This window comes from Chelonoidis abingdonii, chromosome 1 (genome assembly GCF_003597395.2).
Source record: "Chelonoidis abingdonii isolate Lonesome George chromosome 1, CheloAbing_2.0, whole genome shotgun sequence".
NCBI classification, from domain to species: domain Eukaryota; kingdom Metazoa; phylum Chordata; order Testudines; family Testudinidae; genus Chelonoidis; species Chelonoidis abingdonii.
The window spans coordinates 98,727,386-98,744,304 of NC_133769.1; the positions used below are offsets into that span (position 1 = coordinate 98,727,386).

Here is a 16,919-nt window from a genome sequence, read left to right on the forward strand (position 1 = left end):
CATCAAAAATCAACTCACGGGCCACCTGCACAGTGCTGTAGGTTGCTGACCCCCTCTTATACATAGAAAGGAGAGGAGCATATACAGTTGTTGGAGGCTCTATTAGCAGGTAACAGGCTAAGGAAAGTCAGTAACATTTTTTGTTTCTCTGAAAAAACTGGCCCACTCCCTCCCAACACCAAGCTTGTCACAAATAATGTCAAACAATTAATTTTCGTTTGGGTAACATATTGATTCTTTCAAAAAAAATATTGAAAAGATTCAGGATTGTTAGCAAGCATTTGTGACCAAATTTGTTAATGACAATCTAAATGGAAACACAGTACTGCTTCATGCTTGGCTCAGCCCCAGCCTGCTGGTCCCAACACTGCAGTAGAGAAGGAGACAGGTGGAAAACGCAGGACCCAAAATCCACCTCTTGGGGTGCAGAGTGGCAACAGCACAGCAAACCCTCAGCTCTGCCACACGCCAGTGGGTACCACCGCCAGCCCAATGACCATGGTGAAGTTAGCACAACGCATCACTCAGGGACGGGGCACCCATGAAGCCACAGCAGCTCATCCTGCTCTGTGCACTCCCCTTGGATAATGGATCACTGCCAGCCCGGGGAGAGACGCGCTCCCCAGCTAGAGTGACGCCAAGATCCGGGGACATCAGATGTCCATTTTATAGGGCCACCCTATATTGGCGTCTATATAGGTACCAATACCCCCACCTAAAGGGGACCAAGTACAGCAAGTGTGAAACCGGGAGCGGGGGGGGGGAATAGGAGCCTATATAAGAAAAAGACCCCAAAATCGGGACTGTCTCTATAAAATCGGGACATCTGGTCACCCTACAGGTGAGTTCCTTCCCCCACCTCTTCCCAGAGATCCCAGCAGCCAATCCCCTTCCTCAGACTGTGCTGCATTCATCTCTCTCTAGGACCCAGCAGCCCTGCTCTTACATGCTCCACTGCTTTCCATCTGTCTGGGCTCCCAGCAGAGCGGTTCCCCCAGACTTAGTGATACCGTAGGCAGCTGCCTGTTCTGCCTATGGCTAAGGATGGCCCTGACTTCTCTGGGGGCTGATAAACGTCAGCATTGCAGTAGTGCCAGCCATGGAGTTGTTGTTTTTTTTTAAAATCGTGCGTCCAGACCCTACCCCCCCAGAAATCATGATTGTTCCCAAAATCATGAGATTTTTAAACAAAGATTCTATTGTGGTTTTGTTGGTCTGTCTTTTGATTTCTGAACTCTCTCCACCCATTGTGCGCATGTGTGTGTGGCCCACTCTCTCTAGTGTATTAGAGGTGACTGGCCCCTGCTGCAGGAGCTCTTGCCCCCATATCTCCTCTGCCTAGCAATTAATTCTGCTCCCAACCTCCAAATCAATCCTGTCCCCCACAGTCCACACATCAGTTCTACCCCCTCATCAGGTTTGCCCATCCCCTCCACACATCTACCCAGCTCCCCCCTACCATTTCTACCCACCCAGCCCCTATTCCCCATCAGTTCAGCCTCCCCAGCCTCACCTCTGCTCCTCCTGGGATTCCTCACCTCTACTCTCCCAGGCCTAGGGCAGAGACAGTCTTGTCTCCAACCACATTAGGTTTGGGCAGCTTCAGGGTTCTTCATCCCCTATGCCCCCTTCTCAGGGGGGATGTGGCAAGGAGGGCAGGGTGAGGCACAAAGGAGCAGGAAGCAGAGGGAACAGAGCCATCCCCAGCTGCTGAGCTGTTTTTGCTTCCTCTCCTTTCCTGTGAAAATTGAGTCAGGTGGCTATGGGAAGTGGGAAGAAGCTGTCCCTGCAATTGGCTGCTGTACCCCAGGAGGTGGGAAGGTGGAGCAGGCAGGCAATGAGAGGGGTACTCCCCCAGCATAGCTGAAACCTGTCATCTCCAGACTGGCTCTTGCACTGGATGAAAGCCTGTTGCTCACAGCAAAAGAGAGCCACCAACAATGCCATAGGATGGATCGGCTCAATGCTTAATAGGTTACTCCTGGGGGAGTTCTGCACCACTGTGAAATGCAGAATTTTGCAGAAATTAATGTGTGCACAGAATTTCTTTTCCCGCCACAGAAATTGGCTGTGGAGCTGCTAGCCATCACTAGGGAGTGCTGGGGCTGGCAGAGCCCAGCTTGCACATAGATGATACTGCTCGGGGTGGGGGGAGGGTGCGGGGGGGGAGGAGAGGGAACTAGAGGGTTTCCTGGCAGTTGCAGTTCCCAGCATGCCCTGAGGGAAGAAGAGGGTGGTGGCACATAGGAAACTCCATGCAAGCCTGGGACTGAGCATCAGGCTTTTTCTCCCTCTGGCTCCCTGGGCTCTGGGGCGGGGTGGAGGGCAAGCAGGTATCTGGGCAAGGGGGGGCCCTGCAGCTGGGCTCGGGCGGGGAGAGAAGGGAGTAGAGAATCAGGAACTGGGTGATTATAGGGGTTTCTTTAACTCTCTACTTCTGGGGGAATTTTTGTATCTGTATTGTTACAGCCATACTTGCTGACAGGTATTTTGAAATAAATTACCAAAATAATTGAAACTGGAGTGATTATGTAGTGTTATTTTGACAAAAAATATCTGCAGAATTTTAAAATATTGTGCGCAAAAGTTTTAATTTTTTGGTGCAGAATTCCCCCCGAGTAATAGGTCCCTCCAATCACTGAACTGTGTGTTGGGGCTGGGGTGTCTATGCTACAGGGATGGAGTGGCTGCCATGCGTGCACTACTGCTTCTCCTTACTGGTTGGAATAAATCAGCCCCGAGCATGTCACACTTTTTTACAGTGTAGCAGTTCCCACAGCTGGATGAGCTAGCAAAGCCACTCTTTTGGGTACAGGCTATCCCAGGGTGAACAGGGGTTGGGGACCCACTGCCCTGGCTGAAGGAAATATAGCAGACCTACCCTTTTACAGCCTGTCCCTCAAAGGGCTGCAAGGCCTGATTAACGGAAGAGGGGCTTCTAGCCCTATAGCTGTTTATGGCACCTTGGGCTATCACTACATAACATTCATTGCTTAAAAGGACACTGCTAGCCAACAATATTATTACAGATGTGACAGAAATCCTGGCTCACAACTGCCAGAAAACATCCATGTGATTATGCCTATGCTCCTGCACTGGGCTCTGTTGGGTGAAATATATCAGACTTGCTCAGTGGGGTACATGAGCACCCTCTATTGGCTGAGCTAGAGCGGTTGCTCCTTGAAGTCACAGTAGCATATTGCTTCTGCATTCAAAGGTTCTGCTATAAAGCCCCCAAGTGGTGCAGGGTTACTCAGGAATGGAAGAGATGTGCCACAGCTGGAGGCAGCACCCTCTTTGCCTCTTTTCCATGGGTTCCTGACTATGTAGGCTGAAATAAAGACAGCCGCAGACACCATCTGGTTTCCCTTCATACTTTGTAAATTTTTTATTATTATTTTTATCATCGCCTTTTTAAGTATCCCTTTAAGGGTGAAATGAAATCCAACCATTTACAGAGAAAATGATTTCAGAATGTACATTTGATTAATCCTTACAAAAATTAATTATTACTGGTGTTTATAAATTACAGGGTTGGGGTTTTTTTTGGCAAGTCCACACATTCCTTTGCCAAAAGAGGGCGCTCTGGGCAACACCACAAGTCAGTTCCCTAGGTAGCATCAGTCCCATGGGAATGCCAGTGCATTGCTCCATGGAGGATACTGCTTGATCGTTTCTGCAAGAATGAGAATGGACAGTGGTTTGAATTCTCAGTTTGGCTTTTGGCCTTGTATTCCTCTTTTCTATACCATTGATTGCAGCTCTGACATTCCCAGTGTATGTGTATTGCATTATACTCATCTCCCTTTTTTTGACATTTGGGGTTAAAACCCCTCCCATTTTTTCACACTCCACATTTATACTCCTATATTTTCACATTAAGAGTGAGCTCCAACTTCTCAGAGAGATTGAAGGGTGGGTTGTTTTTTTTTTCTGAGCTCTGAACACAAAGACGAAAGGATTTGGGTCCCTTCCCCTTCTGCCCTCTCCTCCCCAGTTTTAGAGGTCTGTAAATCCAGGCTGACCTTTCCCTTGCCACTGCCTACCTAACCAGTGTTTACTAACAGGACCAGGAATGACCAGCTCCAAGGTCCTCACAGTGCAGATCTGCAGCAGCCATGAAAGTTGATGAAGAAAGGGGGTGACAAAGGGACATGAGATGGGGTAGTTACAGGGTGTGAGAAGAAGCTATGGTCTCAGGAGGATACTTTGCTTGAGGATAACTGGGAAAAATGCTGCTCTGAGCTCAAACAGTCTTGTCACATTAATTGGATGAATCAGAGCCTCTCCATTTGCCCACCTTCAGCATATAAATGATATGTTGCGCTGTCCCCCCCTGGTTGGAGGCAAACAGGAGTTCTACGGAATACCTCAGCCCCAGGGACATACTGCAAATATTGGAGGAAAGAACACTAAGTAGAGAATTGTGATGTTTTCCTTTTCATAATAAACACAGAGCCGTAAAAACAATCCCATCCTTGGTCTCTCGTTCCCCTAGGGATATCACACTCAATCTGGCTCTGAGCATCACCAAGGTTTACCACCAGCTCCACTAATGGGATAGGGAGAAGCCCCTTCAAGTCAATCTGTCCAGTAAGGGGGACCCACCTGCTCCAACACCATGTCCACACCCTCGCTTATAAATAACCCGGAAAGAGCCTGCCTCTCAGGACTTAATGTGGGGGGATGGGGTGAGAGAGCCTTGAAAATGACAAAGGAGCAGGGGACATTAATACAACAGACTGAAACAGACAAGCAGCAGAGTGTAAGCCCCAGAAATTGCAGAGGCTGCCTCATCCATGGTTCAAATTAAGAAGGGTAGTGAGGGGTTAAAGGTGAAAAGACATGAGTGAAGCAGCAGCAGTCTAAGAAGAGTTTGTGGGCAAAGGAGGAAGTGAGTTGTACTACTCATTCTCAGTTATGATTGCTGCAACAAATAGCATATAACAGCTGTGATATCCTAAACTCCATTGCAGCATCTTCAGTGCCAGATCAAGACACGATCAAAGAAGCCAGGCTGCTCATATCAATGGTTTGTAGGAATGAGGGCTCTGGACCAATTCTTATCATCACACCCATTTCTCCTTTGCCACAATTTGAGACCCTGCACTTTTGTGTTGCTCCTTGTTCAAGCTTAATCTGTCTCTCTCCTATAGGCATCCATCCAGCTATCTGATCAAATTACATATGTAACCTCTGCTTCCCATTCCTTCAGGGCCTGGTTGGGGTGGACTGCTGGCCTAAGAAATCAACCAGCAAGAGCTAGTTCCCAAAAGTCCCACCCGGCTGCTTTCAAGGGATGATGGAAGTAGAAGATGTTAAATCCAAAAGAGGTCAATTTCTCTAAACCCAATCAAGAGAGGATTAGCCATGCAAGTTAAATACCACAAATATAAACTGGTTTGGCTTTAAACTGAACAATTACAAAAATTACTCATATGAAGAGTAAAACCGAACACATTTCTCCTGAAAGTCCCTCAACACAGAAGCCAGTTAGAAATGAAATTTGAAACAAACTAGTGAGGAGGGGGCAGGGAGAGGGACTTTGGGATGGAGAGCCCTCTCAGAGTCCCCAGAGGAGTTCAATTCCTACCCAGTTACAATGGGATCTGTTCCTCATGCCTGGGGGGTGTGGCTGATAGTGAGAAGAGGGAACTGAAAGAGAAAGAGGGGGAGTGAGGAATTAAGGGAGGGAAGAGGAACAAGCAGGCTATATCTCTGTGCTGGATCAGGCCTAGCTACTGCAGCGGTGGGTGTATTAGAAATTCACAACAGGCAACTGCAAAACCCTAGGCAAGGCAAGCACACCCTGCAGTGCAATGCAAACCCCAGAGAGCCCATCGAGTGGAAGAGGGGAGGAGGCAAATGGGGAAAAGGTGCTGTGCCAGGGGAGGTGGTACAGTACTTTGGTTGTATTGTGATCTGCTTGGTCCCTCATCGCTTCCTATCTTGGAAGATTGCTGGTGTTAACCAGATGTTCTAAATCCACCCCAGACTAGTGGCTAGGACTGTGCTGCAAGGAAGGGACTCAAGTTCTAGCTATATGGTGCCTGCCATCAAGGCAGCTGACCACCTCCCAGCACTCTGGAGTTTGCAAAGATATATAATGTGTGTGTCTCTCTCTCCTCCAGTCAGCAGGGACTGGACTTTGGTTTGTTGTTTCTGTGGAAAGGTGGAGTCAAAGCAGAAGGTCTGAGGGCAGGCTCTGGGCTCTCACTATTTCTCCAAGAATGAAAGAAAATGAGCAATGGCTGGGTCCCTCTGTACCTCTCTGCAATATTTTGCACCAGGCCCTTGGGCTGATGCATGGTGCTCTCCCTCTGCCTCCACCTAGGATTGTAGTACTGCCCAGCTGCATTAATCCACTGCTGCAAAGTCTTCTCCAGTAACATATGCCCCTCCTTTTGCAATCACCCTCCAGTTCTTGTAAGTCATGGGGGTTCCTTCACCATAGTCATGAACTCTCTGTGGCAGATTGGCCTGTAGACCCCGCTCTGTGAGGTACCACTCCGTATGAAACATGCCTCCTTCACACCCTAGCTGATGGGTCATGCAGATGAAGCTCAGCTTGGGCAGCACAGCAATAGCTTTCTCCCAGAGGTGAGGGTGGAAATCTCCCCTTCTCCCATTCCGTGGGCCAGCCTTCAATGATCTCAGGGAGCAGACAGTAGTGGGTGATGGTAGCAGTTGTGAATAAAGTGAAATGGTGCTTAGCCTCTTTTGAGCACCTGTCATGGGACCAGGGCCAGCGCTTGCATTTAGGCGGCTTAGGCAATTGTCTAGGGTGCCAGCATTATTAGGGGGTGGCATTTTGCTGGAGGGGGTGGCAGGTGGCTCCGATGGACCTGCCGCAGTCGTGTCTGCGGAGGGTCCATTGGTCCGCGGCTCCGGTGGACCTGCCGCAGTCGTGCCTGCGGACGGTCCGCTGGTCCCGCGTGGCTCCGGTGGACCTCCCGCAGGCACGGCTGCGGCAGCTCCACTGGACAAAGATATATAGCGTGTGTCTCTCTCTCCCCTCCAGTCAGCAGGGACTGGACTTTGGTTTGTTGTTTCTGTGGAAAGGTGGAGTCAAAGCAGAAGGTATGAGGGCAGGCTCTGGGCTCTCACTGTTTCTCCAAGAATGAAAGAAAATGAGCACGCGGGGCGGCGAAATGGCCGTGCGCCTAGGGCGCGAGAAACCCTGGTGCCGGTCCTGCATGGGACTAGGAGTGAGATAAGATTAAATATGGCTCAGATCAGTCAAAAACCAAGGGGTTTCTGGTGCTTTATGTTGTTTTATCTCAATTGTACTTTTAACCCACAGCTGCTTGTAAAAGGAATTCAGAGTGCTAGGGGAATAGATACCAAGATAAGAACCTTAGAAATACTTATAGGATCAGGAAGCTTGACCTTAGAACTGAGCTCTAGGACCTGTCACTTTCCCCCAGATAGATGGAGGAGGGAACATAAAAGATGGGGGAAAAGAGAGTAGCAGAAATGGGAATCCAGGAAAAAAACAAGGGTGGTGACTCCTGATGGTCAGGGTGATTTACACTCCCATTGGCAAATAAAGCCCCCTCTCTTCAGCACAGCTGGCCTGGCTGGTGAGGGATGATCGCACCTTATAGGGAACATTCCCTTTTCTCCCCCATGCTTATTCCAAACAAAAGGGTGGGGAATCATGTTTCCATCATCCCTCTCTTCAGTGTACTCTCTCAGCTGGAAGAATAACATAGCTTCACCCTGCTACATGCTATGGATTGGACTCCATACACACTACGGAGCCATTTGCTCAAACTGGGGGAGGGGGAAGGTGGCTGTCACCCCAAAGAACCAAGACAGCCGAAGAAAGAAACAAGCCCTGTCATTAAAAACCTGGTGGAGGGACAACAGGGATGGAGAGTTTAGCTTGCTGGGTCTGATTGGTTCAGCTCTGAAATCCAGTTCGGTCACTTCCCCTCCTCACTGCATGACTCTCCACTCAGTCCAGACAGAGTCTGGATTGCACATCCTCCCAGCCACAAGGTGGCAGCATTCCAGGAGTAATTCCCCAGCAGTCTGTATCCCACTGGCCCCAAAACTTGGGCTAGGCTCTAGTGGGTTAGGATTTCCCCTTCCTCTCCCTTTTACTCCAGGGAGAAGAGGATTAACCAGCACTTGTTTGTATTGTTATATTGGGGAGGGAGGCTCCCTGCCACAGACATTGCCAGCAGCGCCTCCCTAAGGTTGTCCCCATTCTTACCCCATCCAGAGCTGGTTCTGAATAGGCCCATTTATGGAGCACTGGCACACAGAGCCTCCAGCTTCCTGGCCCCGCTCCCCATACCCAGTAGGCTTGTAGAAGGTTCCCTGAATATCCTTAACCCCTAAGTAGATAGCAGAGCTTCTGAATCCTCCCACGCTCCCACCTCTCTCACACACACATGCACTCTACCACACACCTGCCAAATCCATGCACATTAACACTCGGACACACACTAATCCACACACTTGTGAACACACCACACAATCAACCTAGTGAAGACCCCTTCAGCTTGCTCCTCTGAAGAAAGCAGGTTTCTGGGACACAGCATGAGGCTTTGTGGGCAGAACTAAGGTGTGGGGTGCAGTGTGACAGTGAGGTGGGGTAGGGAAGGAGTACAAGCACTTGTGTTCCACCCCACTTCCCTTTTCTGCAAGCTCCAAGACCGGCAGCACATTAGACAAAGAGTGGAGCCCATGAGAGATGTATTGACAGGAGGTTGGCAGAAGGAGGCTCTATTTTAAAGAATACTGAGGTAAAAAAATAAATGCCTATAGAGATGCTTTTGCACATGTACACACAAACTCACATGAACACGCGTGACACAAACATCCACTCACATGCACATGATCATACATTCGCTCGCTCACTCACATGCTCATTGACAAGTCCAGACTCACATGTGCATGCAACCTGTTCTGCGGTGGGGGCAGCTGCTCCCTCTGCCCACCCTCGTGTAAGAAAATCTGCCCCCTTAAAAAGATCTCTCCATCCTGCAGGCAAGGTTGAGGGGATGTGCCACAGTCTTTTTGGCTTCTGCAGGGCCAATTCTCATTTCTTCCCCTTCCCTTTGGCCCTCATTAGCATGACTGAGAATCCCACCCCAAGTCTCAGTCCTGGAAAGGCAGAGAAACTACGCACCTCAGCTGGAAACAAAATGAAGAAGGAAAATCAAAGACATAGCTCACTCTTTCCCTTTGCTCTAATGTTCCCATCTCCCATGCAAGTCCCGCTCCCCTCACCCAGCCCCTTTCGCCCATCGGTAGGGATTCTCCAGCAGGTAGTGGAACCTCTGGTAGTTCTTTAGCAGGTACTTTGGGGCATACATTTGTTCCTTGGGGTCAGCAGGGGGGTACTCCTGGGTGGTGCCGTCGAACCAGCCACCAGTCCGGATCAGTTCCCGGATGTAGTTGAGGTCTCGCTTGTCCTCGTAGTCACCCCAGCGGGGGAAATCCCCGTTCTGGGCTGACACCAGTTTGAAGTAGATACCCTCTGGTGTGAAGCACCAGGAGCAGTGCCAGCCAGCAAAATGGAGGGGGCTGCCCAGCGACCACTGCACTAGAATGTGGCCCGTGCTGTTCTCGTACTGCCGGAAGCCGGGCATAGTGTAGTACTCTCTGCGGCGGAGGCGGATCCCATCCGTGGCGTAGACGGCACGCAGCATGCCCACTGTGCAGCCAGAAACCACCTCTAGGGTGCCAGGCTGCTTCCAGAAGAAGCCATAGAGGGACTTGCGCATGTGGAAAGCGAAAGGCTCCGTCCAGCCATCATAGAGCTTGAGGAACAGCACGCCGTCACGGGCCGGGATCTCGTCCGCATCGTCAATGATGAAGACGTCATCCGGGCGCAGGTTGCGTAGGCGGGAGATGCCGTCTCGCGTCAGGAAGGTGCGCAGGTAGTCATCGGCGATCCAGCCGTCCTGGCGCCCACCAGGAGGGAAGTGGTCCAGGAAGACGTAGAGCACCTTGTGGCGGATGTAGTCGAAGGAGCCATTGAGGAGCATCTCACGGAACTTTAGTGGGCGCGCCTCGCCATAAGCCGTGAAGTTCGACTCGCAGACCACGAAGGCGTCCACTACATCACCCAGTTCATGGAAACGGGCTTCAAGGAGGTCGAACTCATGGTTGATGTTGATGGCATTGATGACCCGCCGGGGTACCTCACGTGGTGTCAGCCGATCCTTGGTGGGCAGGTTTGAGTACTGGACCACAGTGGGCACCCCACAGCTAGGGCCATGCCAGCCAGGCAGGCACATGCACTCCACCCACTTGCGCCGCTTTGTGCCTCTGGTGCTCAGCGGCTTGCGAGCTGGGTGCCCTGAAGCAGCACCATCTTCTCTCTCGTCCGTCCGGCCTGCTGGTGGCTTCTCCAACATCCTGGTACCTGGCTTGAAGCAGACGCCGCCAGCTTTGGTATGGACAAAATATTCTGACGTGTCTTCCTGCAGTAAAAACTCAGCTTTGTGCAGCTCCTCGCTGGCCCTGCTGGGTGGCAGGGGCTGGAGCAGGGGTGAATGGGAGTACAGTGGCGTGCGGAGAAACTCCGGCCCTCCTGGTTCAGGGCTGACCTGTGGCGTGACAGGTGCATTGTTCCAGAAGAAGCTGTAGACGAGATTGGGACTAAGAGAAGCCAGCTCCCGGGGGAAGGTGACGTAAGAGAGAGCCTTGAGTAAGTGCAAGACGGAGATGAGGCAGAGACCACCCATGCACAGAGTCAGAAAGAGCTTGTGGCGTCTCATCTTCATCCTGAGGAAAAGCCAAAGAGAAAAGTAGCATTCAGTTATTAGTTGGCTGCAAAAGGTCCCTGGACCAGTGGGGCAAAGAGTATTGTGTGGACCCCAGGATATAACCAGAGTGAGGTCCAAACTCAGATAGAATAGGCTCCAGCTGGAATCTTTCCCTCAAATCTTGGGGAGGCTAATCCAATCCAATTCCCTCCCTCCCATTCTCACCAGGCCTGCCACCTTTGCTAAGTTCCCTCTGGAGTTCAGCAAATCTGACCTCCCCAGGCCTGGGCGCTGTCTTTAGACCGGATACATTCTAGAACATTCCATTAGTGTCCCGGCAAGGGGATGGGAAGCAGGGAATGCTGGGCACCTCTGATCTAGTGAAGTCTCCAAGCTCAGCAGATTTGATAAGAGCAGATGGCAAGGTAAGGACAAAATACAGAGAGCTTGCTCATATGGTATATCACCAAAAGGTTACAGGGGCTGCTGGAAGAGAGGGCTAGAGAGTGGTCAGGATGAGGGGCAAGGAGAACAGAAGGCTGAGGCTGAAAAGATGACATGATTGGATTGGAGTGTAGTGTATGGGACAGGGGTAGGCAAAGTTTTTGGCCTGAGGGCCACATCGGGTTTTGTAAATTGTATGGAGGGCCGGTTAGGGAGGGGGTCGTGGCCTGGCCCCCACCTCCTATCTGCTCCCCCTCCCAGGATTCCTGCCCATCTAACCCCCCCGGGGATCCCTGCCCCATTCACACACCCCCGCTCCCTGTCCCCTGACCACTCCCGGACCTCCACCGCCCCATCCAACCCCTCCTCCTTTCTGACTGCACCCCCAGGACCCCTGCCTTCATTCAACCCCCTGTTCCCCCCCGACCGCCCTGACCCCTATCCACACCCCCACTCCCTGACCACCACTCCAAACTCCCCTGCCTTCTGTCCAACCCCCCCTGCTCTTTGCCCCCTTACCGCGCTGCCTGGAGCACCGGTGGCACTACAGCCGCACCGCACGGCTGGAGCTGGGCCATGACGCTGCCACACAGCTCAGAGCCCCAGATCAGGCCAGACTCTGCAGCTGTGCTGCCCAAGGAGCTCACAGCCCCAACGCACAGAGCACTGTGCCCGCAGCCGAGCAAGCGAGCTGAGGCTGCGGGGGAAGGGAAACAGCAGGGGAGGGTTGGGGGCTAGCCTCCCAGGCCAGGAGCTCAGGGGCCGGGCAGGACGGTTCCACAGGCCGGATGTAGGGTGACCAGAGAACAAATGTGAAAAATCGGGATGGGGGTGGGGGGTAATATGAGCCTATATAAGAAAAAGACCCAAAAATCGGGACTGTCCCTATAAAATTGGGACATCTGGTCACCACAGCTGGATGTGGCCCACGGGCCACAGTTTGCCCATCTCTGGTATGGGAGAAGGGGCCTTAAAAACATTTAGCTAATAATCTCAATTTCTGGGGTATGGGAGATACCTGAATCCCCAAAACCATTTGGAGGGTCATCCACAACACATGTCCTAAAGCAATCCTCTCGCTCCAGGAAAAGCTACTCAGTGCTGAGCAGGGAGAGTCTCAAAATTAATTTAGACTCATCTTTTCTCTCCCTTCCACCTAAAGTTCATTGGGCTAGTGGACTGTTACTCAACTCCTTTGCCTTCCATCCCCTACGAGTTAGGGGCTGAACATGTTGCCTCTGGAGCAAGGCAGTGTAAAAATAAAAACAGCTGTTACAGCTAGAACCATCGTGTCAAGGTGATGGGTCCAAGAGACTGAAAGACAGACCACAAAGGAATCTAGAAGTGCTCACCCCCTCTCTCCAGGCAACAGAAAATATGTTGGCCATCTCATTTATCCAGCTGCTAATCTCCCCGTCTAAGAGTGGGACAGGAGAGTTGTTGTCAGATGGGAAAGTAGCAAGGAGCAGAATCCAGACAAAAGATATGAGCTCCCACCTCACCTCCCTGATCCCCCACCATTCCACACAGGAAAAGGCAGTCACTCTTGCTAGATGTGGAAGAGGAAGTATATCCTCTCCCCAAGGGTCAGCAGGTTGGGGTGGGGGGGATGGGAGGGATGGGCCAGGAGCAGATGACCTGCCATCATGATAAAGGGACTGGACCCCTCATTACAGCATGAAACTCTTATGCAAAAGCACATTCCCCACTAGATGAACACCAGGGTGGGGCTGGGGGTGGAGGAGGGATCGCCTCTACCTCTGAAACTCAGGCTCAAAGCAGAACGAAGCCAAACCATTTACAAAAACTTCAACTCACAAAAAGGCGAACAGACAAGCTGGTGCGTCATTGTAAACCGACACAAGCACATCATAGACTCATAGACTTTAAGGTCAGAAGGAACCATTATGATCATCTAGTCTGACCTCCTGCACAACGCAGGCTACACAATCTCACCCACCCACTCTTGTTACAAACCCCTAACCTATGTCTGAGTTATTGAAGTCCTTAAATTGTGGTTTGAAGACCTCAAGCTGCAGAGAATCCTCCAGCAAGTGACCGATGCCACGTTGCAGCGAAAGGTGAAAAACTCCCCAGAGCCTCTGCCAATCTGCCCTGGAGGAAAATTCCTTCCTCACCCCAAATATGGCGACCAGATAAACCCTGAGCATGTGGGCAAGACTCACCAGCCACCATCCAGGAAAAAATTCTCTGTAGTAAGAGAAGCAATAAACGGCGGGCCCAGCAGAGACACCTGTCTCCAGACTAGATGAGACCAGGTTTGCAGCTGCTTCCTGCTGAGTAGCCCCGGGCAAGAGTGAGAATTAGATCCATGGTCGCTCCTGACCTGTGCCTTCTTTGCCAAAACGTCATCTTGCTGCTCCACAGTTTACACTGGCTCCTCCTTGGAATACTGAGTCTGATTCGATCTCTTTGTTTAAGCAGTGAAAGTCCTGCCTGAGACTGCCACCTGAGAGAGCACTTCTCCCTCTGTCATAGCTACATGGACCTGTGAGACTCAGCCAATCGTGCAGGAGACTGCCCTAGACTATGGAAGGCACTTCTGCTAGAGGCAAGGAGCACTGATATTACCACAATCAGGGCCAAATGCCAAGTCCAGAGTCCGACTACTACAGCAGTAAGGAATATAAAATACATAGATGGAAGCTGATGCTGAAGGAAGAAAGAAGAGGAATGCATGCATCATAGTTGGAATAAAAGGTTTAGGAGGCTATTTCGTTGACTGTGTTATTTTATATGCCAGTGTTTAAAGGGATCTGGACCCTTTATGGTCCCTCAGAACACACAGCTGTCTCATTCCATACATTTAGGTTGATTCCCCCACAAGCCCCTACCCCTCATAGCCTATATCAAGCAAGCCCTATGGGGTTTTCAGGAGCCCCCAAAGACTTCAAATCCCCCATTCCTAACTGTACTGCTTCAGTCTCCAAGAATGATCCTGGGATACTCCTTGAGTATTTACACCTCAAATGGTTGTGACTGGCACCATGTTCGCTACCATTCTCAAAACTCACAGAGCAGTTCAGAATTTTCACCCAACCGTCCCACATGCACTGGGCAAGGCAGATAAAGAGAATGGTGTGTTTATTATGGGCCTCACAAGACTGTGAAGCTGATATGGGCAGACACTGTGTCACTGCACAATAAAACCGTGCGATTGAGTGAAGACAAAAAAAAATCCAGTTATTTTGCCTCACAGGACAAAGAGTAAGGTGGCATCTTGAAGCAGACACTAAGTCTCAGGGATTGTCAGGAAAGGAGAGTGGGTCTGATCCAGTTTGTTAATGTTTGTGAAGCATTCATTTGATCATTAACTTCAAAGATCTTTGAGGCGGAATGGTTTACAGTTAGGCACAAATATTACAGACACAGGAAGCTTGAGCGGGGGGAGGGTCTGCAGGATTAAGAACACTTCAGAAGACAGAAGCATTAAGACAGAAAATATCATATATTGCCTCTAAGCTTCACAGTCTTGAAATACTGCGTGCAGATGTGGTTGCCCCATCTCAGGTGGAATTGGAAAAGGTTCAGAAAAGGGCAATGAAAATTATTGGGGGTATGGGACAGCTTCTGTATGAGTAGAGATTAATAAAACAGACTTTTCAGCTTGGAAAAGAGATGACTAAGGGGGAATATGACAGAGGTCTATAAAATCATGACTGGTGTGGAGAAAGTAAATAAGGAAGTCTTATTTACTTCTTCTCATAACACAAGAATTAGGGGTAACCAAATGAAATTAATAGGCAGCTGGTTTAAAAAAAACAAAAGGAAGTATTTTTTCACACAATCCACAGTCAACCTGTGGAACTCCTTGCCAGAGGATTTTGTGAAGGCCAAGACTATAACAGGATTCAAAAAAGAACTAGATAAAATCATGGAGGATAGGTCCATCAATGGCTATTAGCCAGGATGGGCAGAGATGGTGTCCCTAGCTTCTGTTTACTAGAAGCTGGAAATGGATGACAAGGAATGGATCACTTGATGATTACCTGTTCTATTCATTCTTTCTGGTGCACCTGGCATTGGCCACTGCCAGAAGACAGGATATCGGGCTAGATGGACCTTTGGTCTGACCCAGTATGGCTGTTACGTTCTTAAGAGTTCCCAAATCTGACAAAACTGTCCTGATTCTGCTCTCGTTTGCACTGGTTTGACACTAGTAGAATTCCATTGGGCTAAATCCTCAGTTGGTGTAAATCAGCCTAGCTCAAGGAATTTAACCCCATTAGCACCAGTAAAATTCCTCCTGCTGTATTGTCAACACTTGTGATTTTATTGTGATTCTCCAATATTTGGTGTATTTCTTAGAGTTCCTGCTCCTGGAGCCCTGGAACCCACAACAATCTTATTTTTTTTAAAAAATAAAAGTAAAGTTTCTAGCCTTCATTTTTTTTGTTTGTTTGCTTGCTTGTTTGTTTTGGAAGAAACTGGGAAACCAGAACCCTAAAAGCTCAAAAGCAGAAGAAATCCTCCCACTCCCAAATATTATTTTTAATACCTCATGATTTTCTAGGTCTGACTCATGATTTATATGGCTCCTGGCTGATATTGGTGCAATGGCTGACAGGATCCCACATGAGAGGTAAATAATGCAGGGCTTGAAAAATGTACCCAACATCCTCTAGCCTAATGGTTTTCAACCTTTTTTCATTTGCCGACCCCTAAAACATTTCCAATAATAGCATGGAAATCTTAGACATAGTCTGCAGGCTCCCAGGAGTCCATGGACCACAGGTTGAAAACCCCTGACCTGGCTCAAGGACTTAGCGTGCTCCTCAGGCTCAAATGCACTGATTTCCCAAGCCACAGATCCTCCTGTCCAATTTCCTACTGGCCAGGCAACTCCCACTGTTTGGGCCCAAAGAGCCCATTCTCCTGCTGGATGAACTGTATGTCACCAATTAATGGTAACCCCGCACCCCCCCACACAAATAAATCAATGCTGCGCCCATACGTTAGTGCTGGGACTAACCAGCCCTCCACTCAAAAAATTCATTTACACTTGCCTCATGCACAGAGCTCTCTGCTGAGGTGGGGGTGGGCTGCCAAAAATGGAGGAGTGGATTAAGGAGCAAGGCGGCCCCAGCCTGTCTGAATACCTGTGCCTGCCAACTCAGCAGAGGGCCCCTGCTCACACCAGCACACCGAGCAGAAGGCACTGTGTGGGTGAGGCACACTTCTGGCCTCTGCTGAAGGGGTGCTGGTAGGAATAGGCCCTGTCCCCACACAGAGCCCTCTGCTGGGGTGGTGGACATCTCTAGGGTCTAGGGTTGCCAGGTGTCCAGTTTTCGACTGAAATGAATGGTTGAAAAGGGACCCTGGCAGCTCCAGTCAGCACCGCCGACCAGACCGAGTCGTTAAAAGTCCAGTTGGCAGCGCAGCAGGGCTAAGGCAGGCTCCCTGCTTGCCCTGGCTCTGCGCAGCTCCTGGAAGCAGTGACATGTCCCTGCAGCCCCTAGGCACAGGGGCCAGGGAGGCTCTGTGCGCTGGCCTCTCCCCAAGCACTGGCTCCACAGCTCCCATTGGCTGGGAACCACAGGGGCAGCGCCTGCGAGTGAAGGTCGTCCCTGCACCTAGGGCACCGCAGAGACATGCTGGCTGCTTCCAGAGCTGCCTGAGGTATGTGCCACTCGGAGCCTGCACCCCAAACTCCTTCCCCAGTCCTGAGCCCCCTCCCTGAGCCTGCACCCCAAACCTCCTACCACACCTCAACCCCCTGCTCCAGCC

General features: G+C 50.4%; 1 protein-coding gene across 4 annotated transcripts in view; it reads right to left on the reverse strand.

Annotated features, from left to right (window-relative positions):
- Positions 1 to 3,360: 3,360 nt before the first annotated feature.
- The window catches only part of MGAT3 (beta-1,4-mannosyl-glycoprotein 4-beta-N-acetylglucosaminyltransferase), a 35,462-nt gene continuing 21,903 nt past the window's right edge, over positions 3,361 to 16,919 (reverse strand). For all 4 annotated transcript variants that reach the window (XM_032779899.2, XM_032779902.2, XM_032779900.2 and 1 more), the window contains one exon: positions 3,361 to 10,746. In XM_032779899.2, the coding sequence (XP_032635790.1) occupies positions 9,240 to 10,746 (1,507 nt within the window). In that variant the 3' untranslated portion in view covers positions 3,361 to 9,239. The remainder of the gene's footprint in view (positions 10,747 to 16,919) is intronic.